The sequence below is a fragment of the Balaenoptera musculus genome, chromosome 5, assembly GCF_009873245.2.
Source record: "Balaenoptera musculus isolate JJ_BM4_2016_0621 chromosome 5, mBalMus1.pri.v3, whole genome shotgun sequence".
Classification (NCBI taxonomy): domain Eukaryota; kingdom Metazoa; phylum Chordata; class Mammalia; order Artiodactyla; family Balaenopteridae; genus Balaenoptera; species Balaenoptera musculus.
In genome coordinates this window covers 1,215,926-1,237,302 of record NC_045789.1, presented here as the reverse complement: position 1 = coordinate 1,237,302, position 21,377 = coordinate 1,215,926, and the positions used below count along the sequence as shown (strand labels likewise).

General features: G+C 39.4%; 1 protein-coding gene across 2 annotated transcripts in view; it reads left to right on the top strand.

Annotated features, from left to right (window-relative positions):
- The window catches only part of PDGFC (platelet derived growth factor C), a 218,618-nt gene that overhangs the window by 122,812 nt on the left and 74,429 nt on the right, over positions 1 to 21,377 (top strand). For both annotated transcript variants that reach the window (XM_036853044.1, XM_036853043.1), the window contains exon 2: positions 5,665 to 5,860. In XM_036853044.1, the coding sequence (XP_036708939.1) occupies positions 5,665 to 5,860 (196 nt within the window). The remainder of the gene's footprint in view (positions 1 to 5,664; positions 5,861 to 21,377) is intronic.

Below are 21,377 nucleotides of genomic sequence, written 5' to 3'. Positions count from 1 at the left end.
AACCACTGCGCCGCCAGGGAAGCCCTATGATTTTTGACTATTCATTCCCTTGAGGAATAAAATGATTATCTTCTGGAATAAATTCAAGAATTTCAATTGGCCATATTTTAAATCATTGCATTTGTTTTTATGGCTTACTTAATATAGCAATCTCTTATTTTTCCTTAGTGAACATTTATTTTTGCAATTTGTAAACAGTTTGAGGTAGACAACACTAACTTTTTTTGATTGTCTTTGTTTTATTTTGCTATTGTTTTAAAGTGTGGGAAACTAGACGGAGGCAATAAGAAAACAAAAACTTGAGTCTCAGTTTTTTTGTATTATTGTATTAAGTATTGTACTTTTGTGTTTAGTCAGAATTTAAAATATTAAGCATGAAAACAAGGTACTTCTATATAGTTTGGAATTTATGGAGAGAGATTTGTTTGCGCTGTGGAGTTCAAGTATACGTTCTCTCTACAGAATCAAGTAAGATTAGGTGAGATTACTCTGGATTTTCTAGGTAAAAAGTGCCAATTTATGGAGCCAATGAAACTAGCAACAAATACATATACATATGTATGTGTGCATGTATATATATGTTAAATGATTTTAACTAACTTTTGTTAAAAGTGAAATTTGTTAATTAAGAGCTAGTGAGATTGAAAATGGAAATAGCCGTATAAAAAACTAGCAAGATTAAGATAAAGAAGGATTATCACAGGCAAAAAAAAAAAAAAAAAAGAAAAAATAGTGAGCAGACCAAAGCACAAATAAGACCAGGAGGGATTTGGAAATAGGTGCACCTGACTATTACAGAAATACCTTTTCTAACGCAATTTGAAGATAACATATATTTGGAAGTAAACGCATCCAAAATCTCATAAGACACCTGTGAAATCTACCAGTTTATGGGGACACATCCCTACGCCCTCCCTATGTGAACAGGAACCGGAATTCTTCAGAACTTAAAGCTAAACCAAAACTGGAGGCCTTTCTTTTTACTTCATTCTTAATCCTCCAGGTCTTTTCTGCTATAGCCAACTTAAAGCATCAGCATGGAGAAGGACATGGATGGTTTCTCTTTCTTTAGGAATTATATCTTGTCCACAGACCCAGAACTGTCTGTAAATGACAAAAGACTTAAAAATGACCACGGTTAAAGATTTGATGAGAGTTCATAATAATGCAGTTGACAAGACTTTTTTTTTTTTAATGTTTATTTATGTGTTTATTTTGGCTGCTCCGGGTCTTAGTTGTGGCGTGCATGTGAGATCTAGTTCCCTGACCAGGGATGGAACCTGGGCCCCCTGCATTGGGAGCGCAGAGTCTTACCCACTGGTCCACCAGGGAAGTCCCTACAAAACTTCTTTTTTGATGCTATCTTTTTAAATAATACAGCTTTTCAAGCATTAAATTTTTTTATTGCTTTTCATGATTCTCTTACTCCTTCCCTCTTTCGTTCTTAATACATATACTTTTAAAGGGGCTAACAGTATGAAATGCATGGCAAATATTATGAAATTGCTTTGGTTTTACTGTTAACTTATTGAATTCATACAGATGTGTAATGATTCTTCATAACTGAATTGTATGTGAACATACATAGTCAACAGTTTTACAGTATTCACATTATTAATCTCCCTTCTTTTCCTTTTCTATTGTTATTTCATGTTAGTTTTCAATACTGACCTCAAGGAGGGTTGGGAAGGATAATATGAAATGGTGTTAATTTTAATTTTTAAAATTTAGTGTTTATATATATATTTTCACTTTTCATGCTGTCTTATCTGGATGAACAAGACTTATCTGGATGAACAAGACTTATTCTTGTTGAGGGTGCATTGCAAGGAGCATGTTGTAAATACGTTAATGATTGCTGACTAACATTTGTTTCATTTCTTTGGTACTTTCTTTGAGTGTACTGTCCATTGTTTAGGAAAAGCAAACGTTCAATAAAGTAGTCATAAAATAGGTACTTGTCTCATCCCTAAAATCCTAGTAAAGTTCTGGGTTTGGAAAGATGATTTTTTAAGCAACTGAACTACGAATGCAAAGTCTTATTTTGGTAGATACTACTCTTTGTTGCTTCTTTTTTTTTTTTTCTTTTCGATTATAGGCCTAGTTGTTTGAGATTTACATGTAACGTTGACAGTCGTGTGCAAATCATATGTATTTGGTGGCAAACCTCACTGCGTTCTGAGATGATTTTGGGGGAGCAGCAATTTAACTTAAAAGGAAATTTACAATTCTTTTACCACAAATAAGGCCTAGATTTTCAGCCTTTAAATTATGCTTAATTATAGTTTAATGGAATTGTGAACTATAAAGGAAAAAATAAAGATGTAAACACAATCTAAGTATATACGTTTTAGTCAGGAGCTTTTTTGACTGAAGATATAAAAATAGAATTCAGATCTTTTAGTAGCCATGTAGTTTACGCATATGAAAGTGTAAACACTGTTATATTTGTAAACAGTGCTGTGGATGATATAAGGCACTCTTTTTTTTTCTTTTTTGAGACAGAATGGGGCAAATAATAAATTTTAATAAATTTGATTGGAAAAAATTAATTCATTAAAAAAATATTAGCTGCCAAAATGAGAAGGACTCTTGATATAAGCTACTGCTCTAAAATACCTCTGAAATATGTAGGCTATTGTATTAAAATTTAGATAGTGGGGAAATATCTCATTTTTGAAAGAAATCTTTGAAAACAGACAATATATTAATTTAATTTTAATAGTAGATTATAATCATTTTCTTTAAAAAATTGTCAGTATAGAGGAGAATTCATCTAACTTGATAGATCCTTCTGTGTCCTTATGAGATATACTGGTGCTAAATTATGTGCACAGGAGAGGTATTGATTATTTGATATATGTTAATATAACCAATGGCCATATCAAACATTAGCCCCCAATAAGAGGGAACATGCTTTTGCACAGGTTATAATTATAATTATAAATAATAATTATTTAATTTAAACATCCTATGGCACTTAAGGCATATTTACTAATATGATGATATTCCCCGTTATATGCACTGTATATATTCAAAGGAAATTATGTTTGTCTTTATTTTATCTTAGACAATATAAAATCATACTTAACAGACTCACTGTTGAAACAGCTGAGTTTAAGAGAATGAAAAAGCTGCTTTAAGAACCATAACTACACCTTGTTAAAATTATTTGGGGTGTTTTAACAAAAAACAGGTATTCTTTAACCCTAATCATATTCTCACTAATAAATAACCCTTGACATTGTCTTTTGAATTCAAGAAGTTTCTTAGAGCATATTCTTAAGTTGCATTTTATCAGTGTGAAATATGTATTTTGAGTCACATAAATAGTAAATGAAAAGTTGCTACAATTACTCTAAGTGCCGTTGAAGAACGAAGAGCAAAAAGACATACTTGCAAATCAAATAGCTTTGTGCACAACAGAAGGTGTATGAATTGTCTACTGTTAGGTAAGAAATCACCACAAACCCGCAGTTTTAAACACCCTGTTTGCTCTCAGCTCTGGAGCTCAGAAGTCCAGGCCTGGGAGACTGGGCTTTTGCTCCAAGTTTTTACAAGACTAAAATCAAGGTATCAGCGAGATTCGATTCCTTTCTGGAGGCTGGTGAAGAGTCTGCCTCCGATTCATCGAGGTCTCTTGAGGTTTCAGGATAAAGCCCCCTCTTTCTCTGTACCTCTCAGCCGCCCACATCCTGGGCACACAACCTGCTCGCTTTCCAAGGCCACCACACAGAAATCCCCCCGTTGAGTCTCTTTCACACCTGGAATTTCTAAGATCAAGAAGGGCCGGCTTCTGTTAAGGGCTCACCCTATTAGGTTAGGCTCTTCCTATAATCTAACTTCTGGTTAACTCAGAGTTAACTGTGATCATGGGGGTAATACCCCATCCTTGTCACAGCTTCCACCCACTCAAGGCAGGGGCTCCTGACACGTGACGGACATTGGGGGTCGCCTTAGAGTCTGCCTTCCAGAGCGGGAAGCAAGGTCATTGGTGTAAAATCATGGGGAGAACACGTGGAGTTGAAATACTGAGCAGGCAAGCTTGGCACTAAGGAGTCCACTGGTTAAAAAGGAATTAGGATTCACAGATCCACACTACTGCCTATAAAACAGAGAACCAACAAGGACCCACTGTAGAGCACAGGGAACTGTACTCAGTGTCTTGTAATGACCTGTAATGGAAAAGAATCTGAAAAAAGTGGATACATATGTCTGTATAACTGAATCACTTTGCTGTACACCTGAAACTAACACAATACTGTAAATCAATTATATTTCAATTAAAAGGGAAGTACGGTATGGAAGTGAAAGAATTGAAGAGGAAAAGGCAGAAAACCATAATAGAAAGAAAAAAAAAAGAGAAGAAAAATGAAGTTTAGTATAAAATGTCAATGATTTAATAGGCCTTAGACAACTCTGTATTGCACAGTTTGATGGGATGTACCTAAAAGGAGTCAATAAAATGAGAATTTTTTCATATTTCTGCAAGTAACTATGCATATATTGAGATTGGATGTTGGGAAATGGGCAAATAAAGGAAAAATGGTGCTTATAAAGTAATGATAGTCTTCTCTCTGTGTAATACTGCAAATACAAAGTTCAGTCTTATGAAGCATATCTCTAAATCATGAAAACTAATGAGGTATTGGTATAGTATAATATTGTTGTCCTGATGTTATGAGTATATCAAAGTTGAACAAAAAAACGTGTCAGGTGTTGTGCCATGCACATTACTTCGTGTGTTCAAGGTGCAGTTTAGGACTTTTAAATTGTTTTAGAAATTGAACAAAAGAGTCTTTAAAAGGTTTTGTTTTTGTTTGTTTGTTTGTTTGTTTTTTACTGGGATTTAGCAAACTTAATGGATTGGATTTTCATGGCCTGAAAAAGTGTAACTGTCTTACTTAGATTTTCTTTGTGTAGGTAAACAGCTGCTCATTTTCCAAATACCAATTATGTGTTTCCTCTCATTATGAACTCTCAGTTGGGTGGATATAAGAACACTTTTGTCTCTATGCTACTGTGTGTAAAATAGATAAACAACTGGGGCCTACTGTATAGCACAGGGAACTATATTCAATGTCTTGTAATGACCTATAATGGAAAAGAATCTGAAAAAAATATCTATATATAAATGAATCATGTTGCTGTACCCCTGAAACACTGCAAGTCAACTATGCTTCAATAAAAAAAAGAACACTTTTGTCTCAACAAATTGTCTCAATTTGACCGTCCCTTCATCTCTCCCCCAACAATCTAAGCAAAAGAAAAAGATATTAATAACAATGTATTTTGGCGTTTCACCGTGTAAAAGGTTACCATGCCTAATAAACTTGGAAGCTATTTTATACTTCTCCTCTTAGAAATTTAAAATTCATGTTAGCCTTTTAAAGTCACTGAGAAGTCCTGCAACATTTCTTATAATTTCATATCTTTATAGACTGCTGTTAGTTCCCTTACAACAAGAAATTGACACCATTGCTTTGACCTCATTTCTTTTTTCTTTTTTCGAGGTTATTTAAGGGTTGAAATCATTTAGTAATTACAGTTCATGGGAAACTTTGGGCTTGTATTGGTTACCTTTTTTCAGAAGTTATTTTGAAACCTATAATTTTTGAAATGTCCGTTCTAAGTGTGTGTCTATGCTTATGTTTTTAATTTCAGGAGTACAAGATCCCCAGCATGAGAGAATTATTACTGTGTCTACTAATGGAAGTATTCACAGCCCACGGTTTCCTCATACTTATCCAAGAAATATGGTCTTGGTATGGAGATTAGTAGCAGTAGAGGAAAATGTATGGATACAGCTCACATTTGATGAGAGATTTGGGCTTGAAGACCCAGAAGATGACATATGCAAGTAAGTGATCATACTTGAAATTCCAACAGTGTAACAACTGTTACAGTCTTTCAAGTTGCTTCATTTTGAGGCTGTGATTTAAAATGGCATCTTTTGTTCTCTTATGTTTTTCTGATGATCCAAGAAATTTACAACCTTATTTAAGCTCTATCTACATCTGAAAGTAATTTGAGGTAATATATGGTAAAAAAATTACATATAGAGTAAAACAATTTATAAAATAAGGAATAGAGAATAAAAGCCAAGTAAAGGAATGTAGGTTGTGCCAGAGTTACCACTAGTGCCAAAACTTTTACATTTGAGCTTCCTTAGAACCAAATCAATAAGATAAATAGTAAGCTATAAAAAGAAAGAGAAGTGTCCATGTATACATATTATGCATAGTGTCCAGTATCCATAGGTACACAGATAGATACATACATACACCCAGAACTAAGAGGTTTGAATATTTCATTACAAGGAAGAAGTACAGCTCTGAAGGCAGAATTAGACATTTAGGCTAACATTATACTTGGCCAGGTAGAAATTTATCATAATTCTCCTGGAAGCTTTCATGAACCAAAGTCAGCTGGAGTATTTCACCCACGCAAAAGACCACCTACCGTATGTCATACAAATATTACTCTTTAAATCCTATGTGAATATACTTGTCAAGGTTGGGTGGTCTCATGGAAGATTTTTCACTTCAGTGGCATTTGTATATCATGAAAATATTTTACTTGAGCTTCTTTGTGGGGTTCTTTATTTTCCCTTTGATATACAAGTTAAAAGAGAATTTTCTCTTTATGGTATATTGCAGATAAATATTTCAATACAGATAAGATAAACTTTATACTTGCTGTCATCACAATTTGTATCTTTAACATTTATATATATTACATTTTTTTTTTCAAGTTCTTCTTTCTGTGGCTATGTGTTTCAGGTTATTTTTTCCCTTACATCTCTAATTTTAGGCTTTGAGAAGGATAAGTTATTCTAGCTATTTTTGGAGATGGTGTTATTCAACCCTTCATTTTATAGATAAGCAGACAAGCCAGAGAAGTAAAGTAGCTGCCCTAGATCTCATTCATGTTTTATAACTCAACACGTACTAAAATCCATTTTTCTAACCCTCGTAGAGATGGTTTTTCAGCATGCTGTTCTACACCTCTTGCCTTCTTTTCATATGGACGATTACATAATGTTGTAAAAACTGCAGCGGGTTTAAGGTTTGGCCCTCCTTGCAAAGTAGCAGCTTAACCTACCACAGTTTCGTGGACGCTGATTGCGGACAGGGGGCTCCCGGGTCCGAGACAAAGGACCGGTGACAGCAGTGGCTGTGACAGGAGTTCTGTTCCCACAGGTCAGTGCCAGGAGGGCCATGTGACACCTGCACGCCTGGCTGGACGTGTGACGGGACAGGCAGCGTCCTGTGTGCGTGCGTGTGTGCACGCGTGCGTGTGTGCACGCGTGTATGTGATGCATGTGAACAGTTAGATCACAGAAGATAAACTATCGTCCAGAATGCCTAGCGTCGCCTGTGGCTCAACTTCACTCACCATGAGACTCGAGCAAAGTGACTCTTCCAGTAGTTCTGAAATCCCTTCTTTTTGTGCTTCCTTGATTTACCTTCCTATTATTCCTGCACATATAATCATTGTCTTAAGTTTTTCTGTTTTTCCTCGACCTCCCGATTTTCTCTGTAATTTTACCACATGTACACATCTCCCTGTGAACTAGCCTGTAAAAATTATGTTTTGCCTCTTTTGAAGTATATATCAGTGGGATAATACAACGTGCTTACTCCTGTGACTTGATGCAGTGTGATGTTTTTCGAGTTCACGTGGATGCAAAGAGCTTGGATCCTTTGCTTTCTGTGACGGACCGAACTCCCTCGTATAAATAGGCAACCTTTCTTATCTTTTCCGCTTTGATGAATGTCTGGCGTATTTCCAGCTCTCCTTGTCCAAAAGTGCAAGAAAACTTTCTTCGAATCTATAGCTAAGATTGGTATTGCTGTCTTAAGAAATTAATATTTTCAACTTCACGAGGTAGAGTTAAATTATTCTTAAAAGTGACCAATTTACAGTTCTACCAACAATATACAAAATTTTGTTTTTCTGCATTCTCCCCAACCTTTTGATTTGGCATTCTTTTAATTCTGGGTATTAGGGTAAGTGTAGAATTGTACCTTAATGTTAATTGCTATTTGTTTCTTCTAATTACCAGTGAGCTTGAAAATTTTCATATTGTTATTGGCTACTCAGATATCCTTTGCTGTGAAATGCCTGCTCATGTCTTTTGCCCAGTTTTTACTGGGATCTTTGGCTATTTAAACTTTGGTTTCCACATTTAAGTCCTCGATTCATCTGTAATTTATCTTATCGATGTGAGGTTTTTCACTAGGGTATCCCATGGAGTCCTGATGTCATTTATTGAATAGTCACACTTTCTTCCAATGATGTGCAAAGCCAGCTAACTTACAGGTCAGATTTTTGTATCTGATCTGGCCTGTTTCTCGGCTCTCTGTTCTGTTCCTTGGGTTTACTGTGCCCCACTGTGTACCAAACTGCCCCTGTCTCAATTACTGTAGCGTTACAGAAGCTGTGTGGTGGGGAAGTCGCCTCGTGTTCCTCTCCTTATCAAGCATTCTCACCATTTTACTTTTCAATATATGTTTTTACAAATAGGTTACCAAGTTCCTTGAAAACTCCTGTTGTGATTTTTATTGAAATAGCATTGCATGTATAGATCATTCTGGAAAGAATTGCCATCCTTATTGTAATGACCTTCCTGTCCTTGAGAACTTTATGCTTCTCCGATTATTTGGGTCTTCTTTATTGTCTGTACAGTTTTAAACTATTCGTTATAAAGATGTGATGCATCATTATTTAGATTTCTTTCTATGGTCTCTTACTAAAATCCCTTTTTAAAAATTACATTTCTAATTGTATGTTGCTGGTATATAGAAAGGCAATCAATTTTTTAGTATCGATCTTATATCTAGCAAACTCGCTAAGCTCTTTATTTTAATAATTGTTCTGGCAATTATTTTGGGTTTGTGCAAAAAAAGATATGGTTCATGAAAAAGATTTCTTTCTTCCAGTCAGTTCTTTTTAGTCTTTTCTATTTCTTATTAAGTTGTTGATTGCATGAGGTGGTGTCTCTGACTTCCTGATTTTAGAGTTTGCTTCTTTAAAAAAAAATAAAGTTTAAACTTCGGAATAACTTTAGATTTACATAATGTTGCCAAGATGGTACAGTTTCCATATTCCCAGGTTCCTCCCATGTTACGTCTTCCGTCACCACCACATATTTGTGTAACTAAGACACCAGCATTCATACAGTGCCACTCACTGAACTACACGCTTCACTCAGATGCCAGCAGTGCGGTCACTCCGTGTGCTTTTTCTGGTTCAGGATCCTTTCCAGGACGAGCCTTGCATTTAGCCCTCAAGCCTCCTTAGTCTCCTCTGATCTGTGAGTTTCGCTTTTTGGTCTTTCATGGCCTTGACAGTTTTGAAGAGAAGTGGTCAGGCAATTTGTAGAAGAGGCCTCAGTTTAGGTTCTTCAGATGTGTCCTCGTGATTACACTGCGGTTATTGGTTTGGGGGCAGGGTTCCAAATAGGTAAGCTACTCTTCCCCTCATATGGTGGCAGAGGGTACGTACTACCAACCGCACTCATCAGATGCTGTTAACAATAATCACTCAGGTCAGGTGCGCTTCTCCTCGGGTGAGGAAGTACATTTCCCTTCCATATGCTATTATTTGGAGGGACGTGACTAAGTCCAGTCCACGTTCTAGGAGACAGTGATTAAGTTACACCTCCTAGAGGGGGGAATATATACATATACTACTGGAAATTCTTCAGTAAAGAAAATTTGTGCCGTTTCCTTTTCTTCCCTCCTTCCCTCCTTCCTTCCTTCCTTCCCTCCTTCCCTCCTTCCTTCCTCCCTTCCTTCCTTCCTTCCCTCCTTCCCTCCTTCCTCCCTTCCCTCCTTCCTTCCTTCGTTCCTTCCCTCCTTCCTTCCTTCCTTCCTTCCTTCCCTCCTTCCCTCCTTCCCTCCTTCCTTCCTTCCTTCCTTCCCTCCTTCCCTCCTTCCCTCCTTCCTTCCTTCCTTCCTCCCTCCCTTCCCTCCTTCCTTCTTTCCTTCCTTCCTTTCTTCCTTCCCTCCTTCCCTCCTTCCTTCGTTCCTTCCTTCCTTTATTTCTTCAATCATTTGTATCAGTATAGACTCACAGAGATTTATTTTATGCCCTGTGTTATAACGCAGTGCTATTGTTATTTACTTTGTTGTTGAAATCGTTTCATCCTTGGCCACTGGAAGTAAAAGGTTTGCTGTTAACACATCGACATTGAATATGATGATTGATGAAGATTTTCTTATATTATTTGAAGTACTTTTTTTTGGTTTTGTTTTTTCTTACTTTTCTAAGAGGCCTTTTTCCCCTTTGGGAGACATTATTTTATTTATTTAATTTGGCTTTTAAAAATAAGTTACAGACATAATGACACTTTATACCTCACCATGTATCACCTAAGAACTAGGATATTTCCTTTGTGTTTTGAAAACCAGTATCACCTGCAAGAAATGTAACATTAACATGAAACTGTTACCTGATATATAGTTGATTTTCCAATGTTTCTCATGATCCCAATATGTTATCACTTCATTATTTGCTTTTTTTCATATTATGTTTTAATTCGGGAATCAATCATTGATTGAAGTTGGTTATTGTAACTCTTTTCTTGCCTTTTCTTCACTTTCATGACACTGATATTTGTGAACTATCCAGCCCGTTTGTTCTGCGGAATGTCTCTCAATTTCATTTCTGAGTGTGTCTTCATAATTAAGTCCTGCTGAAAGGTTCTGGCCAGAACGTTCTCCAGACCATGGGCACCTCAGACCGCTCATGCTGCTCGTTTTTTTATTTATTTGAAGGTCAATTTATTTATTTATTTATTAATAAAATTTGTTTATTTATTTATTTACTTATGGCTGCATTGGGCCTTCGCCGCTGCACGTAGGTGCTCCCCAGCCGCAGTGAGCAGGGGGGCCGCTCCCCACCTCAGCGCGAGGGCCCCTCACCGCAGTGGCCTCTCCTGCTGCAGGCCCAGCAGCTGTGGCCCACGGGCTCTAGAGCACAGGCTCAGCAGTTGTGGCACGTGGGCTCAGTAGTTGTGGCATGTGGGCTCAGTAGTTGTGGTGCATGGGCTCTAGAGCACAGGCTCAGCAGTTGTGGCGAACGGGCTTAGTTGCTCTGTGGCATGTGGGCTCTTCCCGGACCAGGGCTCGAACCCGTGTCCCCTGCATTGGCAGGCGGATTCTTAACCACTGCACCACCAGGGAAGTCCCCTGCTCATTTATTGCATTTCCACGACACTAACTTGCTTTCTGAATCCAGTGTGCAATGCATATTGCCAATTTTGATAATGTAGTATTTTTATTTTTGTCCATTTGGGGATTTTTATAACATCGATTGTTTTCTTCTTTTAAGCCACATGGGTCATATAGAAGCATATTGTTCATTTTCTACGTTAAATGCAATTTTTGTTATAGATTTCTAAATTAATTGTATTTTGGATAAAGAATATGGCCCGTTTGTCTGTGATTTTCAAAATTTAATACTTGGCTTCACTTGCTTCAAGTTTTTCAAGTTTCCAAATGTGCTCTCGTTCCGTTACGGGTGCGGCACTGCACGTATGAACATCATGGCAAGTTTTGTAGCTGTGCTGGTCACAGCATCTGGGTCTTCCCTGATTTTGTTTTCTTCCTGGTGTAACAATTCCTGAGAGATAGGTGTCAAATACTGCTAATAGAGAATACATGTATTTATGAGTTTCACCTTGTAGGACTGTCCACAGTTTCACCTTGTAGGACTGTCCACAGTTTCACCTTGTAGGACTGTCCACTTTTGTGTTTATATGTTTTTAAATTGTGCCTGTTGGTGCAGGCAGGCTCAGAGACCTGATCTTGTTTAATCTTCATTAATGTTTTGTTTTGACTTCAAAGTATATTGTGCCTAATATTGATATAGCTGCGCCAGGTAATTGGGCTGGTTATTTGCCTGGCATTCTTTCCATTTTTTACTTTGAGCTTTCCTGTGTCCTTAGGGGTGTGTGTGTGTGTGTGTTTGTGTGTTTATTGTCCCTTGTGAGAGGAACATGAGTAACATTAAAAAGAAAAATTCGGTTAAAAATCTTCATGTTACACTTAGGAACTTAACTTAGCACATTGGTTCTGATTATACCTTTTTTAGATTCAGTGCTACTATTTCATTCTTCTTTTTTTTTTTAATTAATTAATTTATTTTCAGCTGCACTGGGTCTTTGTTGCTGCACGTGGGTTTTCTCTAGTTGCGGCGAGTGGGGGCTACTCTTCGCTGTGGTGCGCGGGCTTCTCATTGCCGTGGCTTCTCTTGTTGCAGAGCACGGGCTCTAGGCACACGGGCTTCAGTAGTTGTGGCATGTAGGCTCAGTAGTTGTGGCTCACGGGCTGTAGAACACAGGCTCAGTAGTTGTGGTGCACGGGCTTAGTTGTTCCGCGGCATGTGGGATCTTCCCGGACCAGGGCTCGAACCTGTGTCCCCTGCATTGGCAGGCAGATTCTTAACCACTGCGCCACCAGAGAAGCCTGCTACTATTTCTTTCATGCATTGCATTTCTACTCATTTTTCTATTTCTTCCTTTCCTTTTTTGCATTCATTGTTTGTCTTCTCATCCTATTTTTCTTTTCTACTAATTTAGAAAGTGTACATCAAGTTCTGTGTTTAAATGGCTACCTTAGAATTGCATACGGGTCTCCATATAGAAAGCTCGTTCATGTTTACCCGCCTTCCCCAAATAGAAGATTACCTGAGAACCTTTGAACTGCCCTGGAATGCTGAATCCCAGCTCTCAGCTCACTGAGCTGATAAGACAGAGCTGAGTTTATTGCTCACCGTGGTGACAGGGACGACCACCTTGACAGCTCGAGCAGCGTCTGGGGAGGAAAGGCAAAACCAGACTTTGTTGAGGGTTTGAAGTTTGGTTTAAAATGGATCTTCAGTCTGAGACTGGACTAAGGGTTGGGCAAGAATTAGGACATAATAGTTTAGACCTGGTGGAAGCAAGGCAGGGATTTTCAGTCGTGGGTTCCGCAGCGCTGCATAGTAAACCGCTGATGCTTTGTTAAAGGAGTTGATGGTTCTTTGCAGGAAGTTCCTGTAATTAACAGTAAAGGTGTCGGCCTGGGAAAATAACGAAGACAGTAAAGTAGTCATGTTCTGTTACCATAACCACATAACTGGCTGGTTTCATCCCTCTCGCCCAAGCCGGCTTGGTTCTCACCACAGTTACTCCCATTCCTCATATATGTGAGTTTCTGAGGATTTTAGTTTTGTATTCTTTACCTTCACAAGTAAAACATGTGTCGTTATTGTTTTGTATGATCGATGTTTCTTTAGCCATCCCTACGGGCTTACTTTTGAGGCTAACGATTTCTTCTTGCACTTCAGAATTTTGGGGGTAGGATCATTTTACTTCTTTCAGTATAGTCTTTAAAAGTCTCTTAAGTGAAAGCCTGTGGATAGTAAATACTCAGGTCTTATTTATTTGAACATTTCTCTAGTTCACCTTCCTTCTTGGAAGTTGTTCAGACGGGATATAGGATTTTCAGTTGTGTGTTTATGTTTCTCTCAATTATGTGAAGACACCGTCCACTGTCTACGGCTGTTGAGAAGTCAGTCGTCAGGTTAATTGCTGACGTATTCCTGTAGTCTCCCATCGAGGGGTGCGTTTTACAGAGTGACATGTGTGGGCCGCAGGGTTGAGAGGGAAGGATGGAGCTAGGATGCAGCCCCACGGAGCTCCTGGACCACCTGTGGCCCATTAACTGCCCATCCCCACCCCGCCCTCGCACCCACTGGAGGCTCCGCAGGTGCCCGCAGGGCCCAGAGCATAGTCACCTCACTGAAATATTGGTTCCTTTTCTTGTCTATCCTCCGGTGAATTCTCTTATTTTCCTGACAGTTCAGTATTGCATGAAAAACAAAGGTTTTCTTTTACTCATTTGTTCAGCAATTTTTGTTGTAACGTACCAAGAGGAGTTTCTCTGCCTAACTTTGTCCACCGTGTGGCTGGAAGCTACACTGTTTCAAGCAAAACCAAGTTCCTCCTGACAAGACTTAGTGTTCTCAAGTTCAAGTTGAAAGTTGATTTTAAAAAATGGCCAGATGGACTCTTTTCCATGACAAGGCTGGAGAACTTAAATACAGATGTGTCCCCGATAAAATGCATCTTCGGAATTTAAGCTGCCCCAGTGTCAATATTTTCTCAGGTCTGAAACATGGAAGAGTCTAGAAAATGTGATTCACTGTTTTAGCGGCATCTTCAAAAGAGGGCAGACTCGAGTGAGATGTTTGACTTTTACCCCCGTGGCCTTGCTGGCTTCTCAGATCATCTTTTACAAAGAAACAGACAGAGGGAGTTGTGTTTTTATGCTGTGAGGTTGACGTTATTACAAAGAGCAAAACAAGTCAGAGGCAAGTTTGGTTTTGTTGCTTTTCCGGCCTGAGAAGATGTGCAGGCAACGTGGTGGAGGGTATTGGTGTGGGACAGGAATGGAAGAATGGGGTGTGTTTGTGTGTGTGTGTGTGTGTGTGTGTGTGTGTGTACACACATTGGTGTAAAAAGGGCCGAAATATGTCTTGTTTTTCAGTGTTCTCTGTGCACGTGTGGCTCTTATGTGTGTGACATATGATGTGCTTAAGAGGGCACTTTTTAGTGGAAAAGTCTTAATTTTTTTTTTGTTCTTTTCTTTTTTTTATAGCTACTTTATTTATTTATTTATTTATTTTTTTTTTTTGGCTGTGTTGGGTCTTCGGTTCGTGCGAGGGCTTTCTCTAGTTGCGGCAAGCGGGGGCCACTCTTCATCGCGGTGCGTGGGCCTTTCACTATCGCGGCCCCTCCCGTTGCGGGGCACAGGCTCCAGACGCGCAGGCTCAGTAGTTGTGGCTCACGGGCCCAGCTGCTCCGTGGCATGTGGGATCTTCCCAGACCAGGGCTCGAACCCGTGTCCCCTGCATTAGCAGGCAGATTCTCAACCACTGCGCCACCAGGGAAGCCCTTAATTTTTTTTTTGTTTGCTCCTCTCTGACATAAATAAATTTACTTATTATATATTATATTTTACAAAGAGAAAGACCGTAAATGACAGTGTGTGGAAAAGAATGGACTGTTCAGTAGTGATTCTGTATAACTGAATCACTTTGCTGTACAGCGGAAATTAACACAACATTGTAAATCAACTCTGCCTCAGTTTAAAAAAATAAAATAGTGCCTCTTTTTCACCAAAACAGCTGAGTTTCTTTTGGAGGAAATGCTGTCTTGGTTCCTGCGTGGAAAACGTTGAATGATAGAAATGCTAAATCTGCTAGGCGAAAGAAACACATTTTTTAATACTTGGAATTGAAGATGATCAAAACTGTTAGTTTTTCTTCCAAATGAAGAAAATCTTTTGGACATGGTCCTCCCTTCCTGCTGTTTATCGTGGAATTAATGTGGCCTTGGTTTTTGCTCGTGTATTTACTGTAAGTCCAGTGGGCACTTGCTGAGCCCCGTGGGGGTGCGGGGAGACAGTGGTGAAGAGCAGTGGTCTCTGCCCTCGAGTAGCTCAGAGTCTGGTCAGAAGCAGACAAGTAAACAGACAATTAAAATAGAAAGGCCACAGGTCCCAGAAGACGGTAAGTAGAGAGTACAGTTATGACTGTAACTGATTGTGTTTAGGTTGCTTTGTTGACCATTTTCTAATTCAGACTGTAACTGCCTATCTTACCAGCAACGGCCTATAAATAATTGTTATTAATTTATTGTGGAGAAATGGGGGGCACAAATTAACCCTCCCATGCACCCTCCCACACAGACCTCAGAAACTCAAATACTCATTTTCTGTGTTTCCCTCTAGTAGATGTAACTTTCAAGTCTAGGATAGATTTCTTATATCAATTTTACAATGACAGTGCAAGCTCTAGGAGATTAAATTTTAAGGAAAAAGTTATTTTGTGGAAAGGAATAAAGATATTTCTTAGTTCTATTGCCATACAACTGAAAAAAAGACAGTATTATTGAGCTGCTAATGACCTTGGAGACCCATAAGTTCATCCTAAGAATTTATTTTTCAAGCAAAATGTTTTCGTGAGCCCCTTAAAATAGTGAAGGGAAGGATAAGGCGGCATTAGACACTATTTGGCATAAATGAGCTTAAATTTTATCCCTGGAATGTCCAAAGGCATCCCGTGAAGCCCCAGCCTGAGTCTGCAGAACAGGGGCTCAGAACATGTAGCTGGGTGTGGGCCTCTCACTCAGCATTCCAGTTCTTTTCAGGACGGCAAGAAAAGCTTAGGTGAGACAGAAAGCTCAGTGCGTCTTGAAGGTGCCCTGTGGGAGCCTTGCTGTGAGACCAGAGGACTTGTGCCTGGTGTGACAGGTGACAGCATGGCAACTTGCTTCGCGTCCACCTCAACCACTGGCAAGGGGTAGGGGGCCCAGGTGGGCTTGGGGCATTTATTATCCGTCCCCGAGACCTTCCTGAAGGGCCTGTCTGTGCCAGGCATATGCAGGCTGGTTGCCGACACAGGTCACTGGTGTTTTAGGGCAGAAGGGGAGGGAGCACAGGAGGAGGCCGTGAGGGCAAAGGTAGGGTCTCCTCCAGCGCCTGTCACAACTAGGAAGCGATGAGTGATGATCCAGAAGGATGGAGACACAATGCGTGTTCCGCCTCGAAGAATAGGTGAGACGTCAGTACCGACCAGCACCTATCAGGTACTCAGTAAGAGCCAGCTAACATAAAAGGATAGGTGGGTTAGAGGGGGAGAATGTGTGAACGATGATTTCCCCTGGAGCGCGTGATGCCGTCGAGGTGAGGCTGTCCCGGTGGGCAGGGTCCAACCGTGAGCCCCCAGGGATGGATTTGCTCTCCCTTCTTCTGCTCTCGGAAGCTGAGGGTCTTCTTGCAGAAGAGAACGTGGACCAGTCTATAGTTTACCAAGAAAATACCGCCAGAAGCCATGCGAAATGGATTGGAGAAGAATTCAAAGGCACTTAGTTGAAGGAATTGTGTTATTTTCAGACACAAAACTCTTCCATGAGAGATTTCCTCAGACCTACCCTTGGCCAATTATTTTCTGCCTGATCTAATAACAGATCTGCCTCTCTTCCGTTCTCCTCCTTCCTTGTTAAAGCTCCGTGTGAGTGGAGGGGCCGCTGAGGGGCGGTGTGCCCATGCACGTGAGCGCAAAGAAGGACAGATACCATATGATGTCACTTATGTGCGGAATTGAACACAAATGGTGCAGATGACCTTATCTACGAAACAGAAACAGACTCACAGACACAGAGAACAGACGTATAGTTGCCGGGGAAGGGGAGGAGGGATAAACTGGGAGATTGGGATTGACAGATACACACTGCTATATATAAAACAGATAACTAGTGAGCGCAGGGAAGTCTACTCAATACTCTGCAAGAACCTATATGGGAAGAGAATCTAAAAAAGAGTAGATATATGTATATGTATAATTGATTCACTTCCCTGTACATCTGAAACTAACACGACATTGTAAATCAATTGTACTCCAATAAAATTTTTTTAAAAAAAGAAAGAACCTCTACAGTGGGATCAATGCTTTGTATTTCAAAGCTACGTTCCCCTTTGCCCCAGGGCATAAGTTTGGGGAAGAACAAAACGACCAATTTCAACATTGCCGACAATAGAAATATTTATATTAAAGACAAACTAGGGAATTGCTTAGAATGTTAAATGGCCCCTCTGTTATAGAGAAGCGATGGCCTTCCTCACTTCTCCGTGGGTTAAGCCAGGCCTCCGTGGGCCCAGAGAAGAGCCACAATACAAACCAGTATTGCGTAGAGTCTGGGGATACTACTGCAGTTCTGCTACAGGTGTGCCAGGACAGAAGACATGTCCCTAATAGGTAATGGCTTCGATTGAAAGATAGTGGGATTCATGCAAGAAAGAGTAACTTTAAGATCCTTTTAGCTTCAAGTAACCAACTGAAAAAGGACATGTTTGGATCTGTCCCTGAACATTTCAGGGATGGGCTTCATCCAGGTTTTGAATGATGCCACCAACTCTGTCTCCTTCTCTGCTTCCATAGACTCGCTTCCTTGTGGTGGACTTCACTCTCAATTTGTCTTCATAAAATCGCAGAGGAAACCAGACAGGTGCCAAGATTTTAGCACTTGCAATCTTCGAAGGAGACAGGAACTCTTCCTGCAAACATTTTTGGAAGAGTTTCTTTTTGTTTTGTAATTTCATTGAAGTATAGTTGGTTTACAATGTTGTGTTAGTTTCTGCTGTACAGCAAAGTGACTCAGTTATATATATATATATATATTCTTTTCATGTTCTTTCCCATGATGGTTTATCACAGGGTATTGAATGTAGTTCCCTGTGCTCTACAGCAGGACCTTGTTGTTTATCCATCCTGTATGTATAATGGTTCACATCTGCTAACCCCAAACTCCCAATCCATCCCTCCCCCTTGGCAACCACACGTCTGCTTGGAAGAGTTTTGACTGGCCTGCTTTGAGCCAAGTATCCATCCCTGGACCAGTTACTATAGGGGGAGCTGGGAGCAGGTGTTACCATGCTTGGCAAGATTTGGGTTCCTTGCCCATCCTGAAGTTAAGTGATGGTTTGTATTGCTGGAGAAATGGTTCCTGAAAGCCAAACTTTCCCTTTCCATCAGAAAGAGGAAGAAGTGCCGATGGTGCAGAAATAACCGTCTCCACTCTTGGTGTCAAGACCCAAAAGGAGTTACGTGCAGCTTTCAAACGTACACTCATTGCTTTCCCCTCCTCCACTTCTGGCCAGAATAAAATTCTATTTAGAGTGAAGGCTTTACCAGAGCCCTTTCCAGCTGCACTTGAGTATAGTGAGCTTGATGGCATAATTTATAGTTTTGTTATCCTTTGACCTCTGTAGCAATTACTTTTGTAACTTAAAAAAAAAAAAAATCATTCCCAAGAGGGCTTAAAATGAAGGGTAGGGACCTGACCAAGTCTGAGATCAAGGGACTGTGCCCTTGGCTAATGAGATGTTTTGATTTTATGTTTTGAAATGTTCAAAATCAACATTCCAGCAGAGAAGGAATGAATCCCGTAACTCCCGGAACCCGTGCCGGTCTCCCCGTGCTTATCTGGCTCCAGCCCTGTCTGTACCTTTGTCCCCGTCGTATCCCCCCTTTTACCCCCAGCACCTCCCTCTCTTCTTGGCTTTCCTTCCCCCCATCTTCCCCGTTTATTGCCCAGTTATTACTTTCCTGCGGTTATTCAGGAAGATTCTGACCGTTTGCACTCCATGAGGATCCGGGGCATATCTCAGTGCCCTTCTCTGTGCCAAGCCTTTACTTTCAGTTCCTGCCATGTCTTCCCTTGGGGTGATGATGCCACCTCCTGTTTGTCCAACTGGCACAGCGACTTACACATGGATAACTTCTGCGACCAACGAAACGCCCGTATTCCCAGCTAGCTAGCTAGTTATCCATCTATATAATTTTACCCCCAAAGAAGAACCAAGCAAGAGCAATACAGCACCAATCATTAAGAATCAAAGACTTCTACATATGCAAGTCTTAAATATACTGCACAGGCCTTTCTTTTCTCAGCTTATTCAATATTTTATGTAGTTGTATCTCCAGTGTTAAAGTATTAGTATCTTTTTGCTGTTTGAGCTTTCAAATGGCACACTTTCCTCAATTCCCCTGGCCATGACTCTTGGGGAGCTAGGCTGTGCTCAGCTCTCTTTAGGGTACAGACTACTTTCTAAAGAAGCAGTCTTTAAATAGGCCACCTCCTTTGGCTTTCATAAGACAGGGAGATGCTGACTGAGGTTTTATTTCTAATTCATTCATGGAATTATTTCTAAGTATTATTTGATTTCCCCTCTAAGGTTTTTGCCGGAATGAAAGGATTATTGTTTTGCTATGCAGTTAACAGAGGTTAAATTAAGGTATTTCACAAAACCCTCTGAAGTTAAGCTTAAAAGATTTCATTGTACCTAATTCACATGTGAAGGTAGAAGGTAGAAGTTAAGGACCCCCTTCCCAGCTTTCTTGGCCATGTTGGTTGTGCTTACACCTCTGTTTTCAGCAGAAGGAATGATGTGAATATTATCTCCTGGACCGTGAACATGATATGAATAGTACATGGATATGAACATTATGATGATATGAATAGTATTGGATTGGCCAAAAAGTTCTTTTGGGTTTTTGAAAAACCTGAATGAACTTTTTGGCCAACCCAATATATGGATATGAATATCAGAATGATATGAATATTGTATGTATATGAATTTTATAATGATACAAATAGTATAGGTATATGAATATTATGATATGCATAGTGTATGTATATGAATAGTATAATGATATGAATACTGTGTGTTTATGAATAGTATAATGATGTGAATAGTGTATGTGTATGAATATTATAATGATGCGAATAGTATATGGGTATTATAATGATATGAATAGTGTATGAATATTATAATGATATGAATAGTATAGGTATATGAATATTATAATGATATGAATAGTGTATGTATGTGGATAGTATAATGATGTGAATAGTATATGTATATGAATAGTATAATGATACAAATAGTATATGGGTATTATAATGATATGAATAGTATATGAATATTATAATGATACGAATAGTATATGCATATGAATATAAGGGTACGAATAGTATATGTATAAGGATACGAATAGTATATGTATATGAATATTATAAGGATATGAATAGTATATGGGTGTTATAAGGATACGAATAGTATATGGGTATTATGATATGAATAGTATATGAATAGCATAATGATATGAATAGTATATGGGTAGTATATGAATAGTATATGGGTATTATATGAATAGTATATGGGTATTATAATATGAATATTATAAGGATACGAATAGTATATGTGTATGAATATTATCACCATGCAGGTGAGGCAGACTTGCTGTGAGCCCAGTGGACTGATTCCGTGCAGGCAGACCCAACTTTGATCATTCACTGAAACTTACAAAAAGAACGGGGGAAAAGGGATTTTCTGTTGGTATATAGAGGATATCATAAAATCAAGGAGAAAGTTCTTCTACTGGATTACAGTATTTAAAGGAAAATGCTGTGGAGTAGACCTCACTTTAACATTTCATTGAATGAAATCAAGGGAGCCTCACCCTCTAGAGGCAGGGTTTGTGGTAGCTGTGACTTGCCTTCAGATGAGATGCAATTGAATATTGGCGACGATGCATGTTGTATAAGCTGCCACCTGGCTTAAGGACAACTGGGGAGACCTGTGTGTTCATAGATGCCCACTCAGAGGAGGGCCGTGTGCAAGGAGTCCTGCCCCAGGGAGTAGACTCTGGGGACTCTGACTCAGAGTGTGCGCAGTGTTAGTAATCTTAGGGAGGTGCTTCTTCTTATGTAGATATAGAAAGATGCCCTTGCCCACAGTAATGTACGCCTTCTTTAATTT